Source organism: Lampris incognitus, chromosome 1 (genome assembly GCF_029633865.1).
Source record: "Lampris incognitus isolate fLamInc1 chromosome 1, fLamInc1.hap2, whole genome shotgun sequence".
Lineage (NCBI taxonomy): Eukaryota > Metazoa > Chordata > Actinopteri > Lampriformes > Lampridae > Lampris > Lampris incognitus.
This window is the reverse complement of record NC_079211.1, coordinates 113206243-113213599: the sequence shown is the minus strand read 5'-3', so window position 1 is coordinate 113213599 and position 7357 is coordinate 113206243. Positions and strand designations below refer to the sequence as shown.

Sequence of the window (7357 nt, the reverse complement as noted above, 5' to 3'; positions counted from 1 at the left end):
GTGGCATCATTGTGTATCTCAGCTGTCTGGATTTCAGTATTTACTCATGTATTTTTGTGACAATCCCTTACCTTCAGGCGGTCACGTCACTCAGGCAGTCCACGTTCTGGGGGAAAAAAACAGGTCCGTGCAGGTGAGGCATCCACTTTGCTTGTAGTCAGCTGAGGAAGATGACGTAATTACTGTAAAGCCAAGACCTCCCGACTTTCAGATACTTGCTCACAAAGTCTGAACATCCAATGCATTTCTAACTTTACCCTGGCGGCCGAAATGGGTTATAACATGAGAACGCTGGCATTAAAGAGCACTCAGTGCCATAACCTTAAAATATGTTTCTATTGTTTTGGCGTTTTCTACTCTCTCCAGGTTAGTATGGATATAAGTCAATATATAGTCTGCATCCAGTCTGCCAAGGCAGTTGTTCAGACGCCAAACTGCATTTTAAAATGTAGAGATGAGTTGTTCACTTTTGTATCATCCACTGTTGTTTTCCTTCCTATCCTGAAACGTAGTTAGCCGGATGTGAATGAACTTGGATTTTGAGGCCTGATTCTAGCCTGGAACCAATACCTTAAATAGAGTGACGTTAACTTTCTTTCAACAAACAAACAAATAAATAAAATAAATCAGCTGGAGATAACCAATTAAAATCAAAGGTAACATTTAAAACAACAGTATGTATTGAAATGTTTCAAATGTGGGCCGTCCCTCATGTTTCCAAACACCACCGAATCCATAAACCTGCATCAAACTAACAGAATGTCTATATTCCTTTGTGATTATTGCACAAAAAATAAAGCAATTAAAATATGATTAGGCACTTCCAAGCTCTTAGTTTATTTTTATAGTAAAAGAAAGTACACAGATTAGAGGTCCCTTTATTAAGATGATGGGTACATAATCAGGCTTATTGTCATTTTCCCAATCTGAGGCAATTTTCCGACATAAAATTGCTTTCTTTCCCAGAATCCTTGTTGACTATCACGTCTAACTCCTTGCTACATGAAAAGGACAGTTTTCTAAGATGAAACTATTTCAAACAAACAAAGTAGATTTAAAAGTGTAAAATCAAAATAGTTGTTGAAATTAAGAGAAACTGAGGAAATTAAACAAACGTCTGAGAAAATAAAATAAACAAAGCAATATAAAATTAAGAGCAAGATATGGCGATTGGTTGAAAGGCTTTCTTGACAGTTTGTTTTGGAACGTAATGTCAGAACTTGTTGAAAAAGACACTGGGTTTGAATTACAGGGAAAAAAGACTTGGAAAAGCCCACTTTAAAAGAATAGGGATCAAAAATTCAAATGTTTGTGCTCAGTTCTAAAGTTAATATCCGAGTAACCATCTCTGCATTCAGGAACCCAAGCTAATCAAGACAGCAAGAGGGGATGGTCAAATTAAATTATATTAATCTTGTTATAGAGATCTGGAATAAGACAACACCTTGTAGGACATACAACTTTTGTTGCATAACGCGTTCATATAAAAGTTCACAAAAATAAACAGATTTGCTACACCTGGCATTAACACATGACCTGCACCTGGATAACGAACAACCGTATCTCACACCTTGCACTTCTAAACTTCATCAAAAGCAGAGCAATATTTTGTTAGAAATAGATGCTTTAAGTATTATAAAACCAAATTGTGAGGAAAAATATTGTTATTTGAACGAAAATCGGAAGACAAAGAGTAATGTATTCACGCTGACTGACAGCCAGGTGGCAGTATCCATGGTGTTTACTTATAGTATTCAAACCGTATGGTTGGCCCCTTCTCTTTCCCAAATGTGAATACGCTGCATGGATTGCATTTACATCAGAGTGACTCCGCCCGAGATCTACTCACAATGCGAGCCAGACCACCTCCGAATGTGGTTCGGCAGATCCGATCACATTCACACCTCAATATGTGCATTCACATCTTGCTTTAACATGCATTTTTCCTCATCCAAATACAGATTGCGTTATAATTCCAGGTGTAAACAGGGCTTTAGTGTGAATAAAGAGTGAAAAAATATTTATATACTGGTAAAGTTAGTGTAATTTTTTTTTTACTAAACCAAATCTTCAGGGTCTTGCACCAATTAAGCAGCGATAAGAAAGAAATAGGTTATGCCTCTTGGAATAAGCCTCAAGAATCACTAATTTTTGCCCTACATATTTGCCTAGGTCACAACCTAAGTGGCCATTTGAATTTTACGAATAGGAGGGGTGTGGTTGTATTTGTTAGTCACCTGGATAAACGAAAATTAAATTCTTGCACACACCTAAAAATGTTCTTAACTACCCAGGGTAGAAAGAAGTGGCATTTCCTGTGTGTAAGATAGGCTAGTAGCATCAAGCACACAAATACATGTGCGACAAGACCGTTTAATAATAAAAGTAGTATTAACTGTTCCCTCAGAAGAAACCACTGCCAGTCTCATGACAGGAATTCAAAAGGCCACATGGTCAACATGCAAAGACAAGTGAAAATAAATGATTCTTAGAACTCACCGGACAAATTGAATTTATGAACCCAACTCAATCACTATCATTTCTGAAACCCGTTTTAACCTGGGAAATCTATTTTGGGCATGTTACATATTTTTTGGATGATAATATCTAGCTTTTCATATCAACAAGCGTTGTAGAGCCTTCAAGCAATCTAAGAATGCGTTAAAACCACATTAAGAAGGCCCCACAATGTCCGCTTTCAACAGGAATGTTAAAAAAAAGAAAAAGAAAAAAAAAGACATCGTCAATCAAATTTGGCAGAGAACAATCTGCTTCAAGACTTGAGACTGCCAACAACTTGCTATTTTATTTTGCCAAATTATGCCCTGTACATGGATCATACACCATGTTGCTTAAGATATTCTGAAGTGAGTATACTAGTTACTCTGAGTACTTTATAGCATACATAATTAGAAGGAAAAGTATTGGGGAAACAGAGGAATATAATGGGAAAAAGGACATGAATGGAGATCTCATATTTAGCCTGTACAGCCATCCCACCCATTGCCCAACATTTGATTGTAAATTCCAGCAGAGTTCGGTTTATTTTTCTACTAGCCCAAAAAAAAGAAAAAAAAGAATGCGTAAGTAACATGTCTGGCAAGAAGAGGACCATGAGGGAAAAACAAGGACATATCTACAAGGAAAAGAGAGAAAAGAAAGAAAAGTGTGTATCTGGAACATTCAATTCCAAAAGCTTAGGCAGGGGTAAAAGTTAGTCAAGTCACTATCTTGGGCCCAGTATTCTTTTGGTAAATTCCTGTCTCACTCCTTGCTATCATATCCACCCCCACCACCAGTCAACAACTTGCCGTGATATTTAAAATACCAGCCCAACTGATTGCTGTCCACTCTTCAGTGGCCTCATTTGGTAAAAGCAGCCACGACAGCCCACAGCAGCTCATTGGTGTTGGCCTTCATGCTCTCCCCCTCGGGCTCCAGGTCAAGCAGCTGTCGTACTCTCTTCATGGCCAGATCGTACTGCTCATCCAGCAGCGGGGCAAAAGCATTCTCCAGCACGTCCGAGGAGTGGGCCAGGAAGATGAGTGCCAGCAGCCGCTTGTCCATGCGGTGCGGATCGTTTACCCACTTGTCCAGCACTGCCTCCTGCACCTTTTTGATGAGCCGCTGCTTGATGTTGTTGTTGGTGAGTGGGTGGGTGGTCATGTCAAAGAGCAAGAAGTTCTGTTTTTCCGTGGTAAGCACACCCTTCTCCACCAGGTTCTTGGCCAGCCGTTCACGCACGTTCCTCAGCTGGTAATGAAGCTTTAGTGGATTCCATGTCTCTCCTGGAACAGAGGGATACAACCATTATAGGCAGGCAGTTGATTTTTTATTTTTTTAGCATATGGTCTTTCCCTTTTTTTTGTCTTCACAGCCATGTTATGTTAAATTTAGGAAATACTGTATAAGTGAGACCCCTGGTGCCCTGTGCCACACTCTCATCTTCTTCATTTTAAACACAATTGGGATTCTCTTATTCTACAATTATAGACGGGGCCCAGACCCAGAAAAAAACCCCGACTATTTGATCAAGGTTTTCCCAACAGATTCAGCCCCCCTACATAATTGCAAGAAGAGGGTTTAAGAATTTGGCCTCACTCATTTGAGCTTTTCAACTCCAGAAGTTAAGTGCTCCCCCACCCTTTAAAAATACAATGTTTTCCCACACTACTACAGCTCCCGACACATTCATCTCGCTTCATGTTTTATAAAATTCCCATGTAGAGGACCTGCTTTGCAACATAGCACCGAAGAATCCAAAAGGCCCCGTCATCTGGCAAAAAAAAAAAAACCCTTGATAAATGCTGCTCCAAAAGTAGAATAAACAGGTACTACTTTGAGAGTTGGTAAAAATTTCGCAACTATGAAGGCATAAGTACCAATGCCGAGGTGACCATTCTACTTTTGGACAGGTAAGCAGCATTGCCATTAAATACACAACCATGTGTGATAAGTTTTACATATGCTGTGTTTTACAGCATGATTAAATATTCACCTGACGTTTCTGCTGGACTACTGCAGCTACGTTTGTGCAACTGGACTGTTGCATTACACTGACTGCACATCAACGGAAGTCAAATAGCTCCAGTTGGCAACGTGTCCTGATGCATTCTCAATAATCCAGGTAACAAAATCAAAGAAGGTTGAATCAGGTCATCTGGATACGTTTACTGACAGATATGTTTGTTTCATCACTCAACTAAGTGACATCTTCAGTCTGAAGATGTCACTTAGTTGGAACGTATCTGTCAGTAAACGTTGCATCCAGATGAACTGATTCAACCTTCTTTGCGTTGGTAACATAGACATGAGTAACTGATTACTTTCCAATGTACAGCTGATGGACACATAAAATCTATAGTTTACTTAAGACACAAGACGTTACGTAAGAGTTGAACCTTTGAAATGAAATGTTTGCTCTGCTACTGCCTTGAAACTTTTCTTTGAACTAGAACGACCGGGATTTCACTCCTACCAAAAACAATCATGGGCGGTCACAATGACGGCCACGGTTTTTAAACTCTATATTCTGTCAAGATATAGTTTAAAACCCAGTTGAGATATTAATGTATTGCATATTGTTAGTATGTCTGTTAGGAAACGACTGACACCAAAATGAACATTTCAACAACTACAATACTATTTTTAAACGATTTAAACTTCAGAGAGACATGGTCGAACTTGAATACCAAATTAAAAAAGGTGAAAATATTACCTGAAAAACAAAATGGAAAACACATATTGCTAATCTAACAAACGTAACAAGGCCTATAAAACGTGAAACGTAAAGAAAGAACTGAAAATAAATATTGAAACAGTCCCAAACAACCACCGGAACTTAAAAGCTACTAGAACAAGGATGGGCGGTCAAAATAACCGCCGCGGTTTTTAAACTCTATATTCTGTCAAGATAAATACCCAGTTGCCCCCTGAGAATTCACCTTAACAAAAAAAAAACAACAGTCAACGAATTGGGGGGCAAACAGGGTGCCCATAGTAGCTCCGCCTAACAGGAGTGGGGGTGGAAACAGGGAACGCGGGGTGATGAGTAGCCAAGTCAGGAGCCGGGAAGTGGCGGGAGGCGGGGCAGGGGCGGGGGTGTCCACGCCGTGGGGGAAGTGCCAGCTCCACCAGCCTGTCCAAGTCAAGATGGGCTGGTTTGAGGCGGTCCACCGAGACCCGCTCCGACTTGACGTGGGGACAGCAGCAAAGGTGCTTGCATCCTCCAGGAGCGGTCTGCTGGCGGGCAAAGGACCAGGGAGTTGTGCTGATGGGAATGAAGTCCTCCAGTACCCGTAGTGGCTGGCCATAGAGCAGCTCAGTCAATGAAGACTGGAGATCCTTTCTGGGGGCGGTCCGCAGGCCTAGCATGACCCAAGGAAGCCGGTCGACCCAGCTGGTGTTGGTGAGGCTGGCCTACAAAGTGTTTTTCATGGAGCGAACGAAATGCTCATACAATCCTTTGATCTGTGGGTGGTATGCTGTGATGCGATGAAGTTGTATTCGCCGGCTGTCCAGAGCTCAGATGTGAAGTGAGAGCCCCGGTCTGAGAAGAGGTCAGACGGAATACCAAACCAGGATACCCAGGATCCGGTGAACGCACGGGCCACCTCCGCTGGTGAGGTTGACGACAATGGGACTGCCTCAGGCCACCTGGTGGTTCTGTCTACTGTAGTGAGGAGGTAGGTGAACCCTTGGGAGGGGGAAAGGGGCCCCATCAGGTCCACGATGATGTGGTAAAAGCATCTCTCCAGAACCAGGAAAGGGGCCAATGGGGCTCTGGTGTGACGGTCGACTTTGGTGCGCTGGCAAGCCACGTAGGACCTCGCCCAGTCCCTCACGTCCTTCTTCAGCCCAGGCCAGACGAACTTGGCAGCCACTAACTTCGTAGAGCTTCACTCCTGGGTGCGGGAGATCATGGAGCATGTCGAAGACGCGCAGGTGCCACCCAGTGGGAACCATGGATCTAGCCTGACCTGTGGAGCCATCACAGAGGAGCGTGGTGCCAGTGTCACCGAACACCACATCCTCAGGAATCACGAACAATTTACTGTAATTTCTTTAATGTACTTGCGTACACAAAAGAAATGAAATACCGTTTCCCTCAGCCCACAGCAATGCGACACAAAAGACAAAAAAACACAACCAAAATTTCCCAAAAATGACTCCACCAAAAGATACAAAAATGGAGAGAACAAAGCAAAAAACAAACAGTTAACAACACAGTCCACTCAGTGCAACACAGTCCAAAAATTCCACTGTCCAGTGAACGAACGCCAGCCAGGATGACTGCCGGTCTGCATGGGCTAGCAGTTAGCTTAGCCTGCCTCGCTTCCGCAACCTGTCAGACTGCCCTCAGTATTTCCTCCTTGGGCGCAGCTCTGGCAGGGCCGTAGTCCCTGGGCCCACCGGACGCAGCAGACCAGGCTCCCCCAGCCGATCCAACGCCAGCTCTCCCAGCCAGACACCTTCGACACACCTCCCTGCACTCCATAAGACGACACTACAAACACAGTCAACTCTAGGCAAGGCCACCACCAGACCGCCCTTGGTGTTATCGAAATTGCTGGTCTGCATGGGCTAGCAGTTAGCTTAGCCTGCCTCGCTCCGCATCTTGTCAGACCGCCCTTGGTGTTACCTCTTTGGGCGCAGCTCCGGTCAGAGCCATGGTCCCTGGGCCCACAGGATGCAGCAGACCAAGCTCTCCCGGCCAATCCAGTGCCAGCTCTCCCAACCATCAAATGAAGACAAAAAACTTAAGACGCAGCTGTGGACAAAGACACTGCATGGGCGGTACTGTGTGAGGGCGCCACAAATGTACGTTCGCGCTGCCATCTTCCCACACCGGTACTGG

At 43.4% G+C, this 7357-nt stretch overlaps 1 protein-coding gene across 1 annotated transcript in view; it reads right to left on the bottom strand.

The window, feature by feature from the left end:
- Positions 1 to 861: 861 nt before the first annotated feature.
- Positions 862 to 7357, bottom strand: part of golph3a (golgi phosphoprotein 3a) — a 33986-nt gene continuing 27490 nt past the window's right edge. Inside the window, exon 4 of the mRNA XM_056281523.1 lies at positions 862 to 3788. Within this exon, the coding sequence (XP_056137498.1) occupies positions 3364 to 3788 (425 nt within the window). The 3' untranslated portion in view covers positions 862 to 3363. The remainder of the gene's footprint in view (positions 3789 to 7357) is intronic.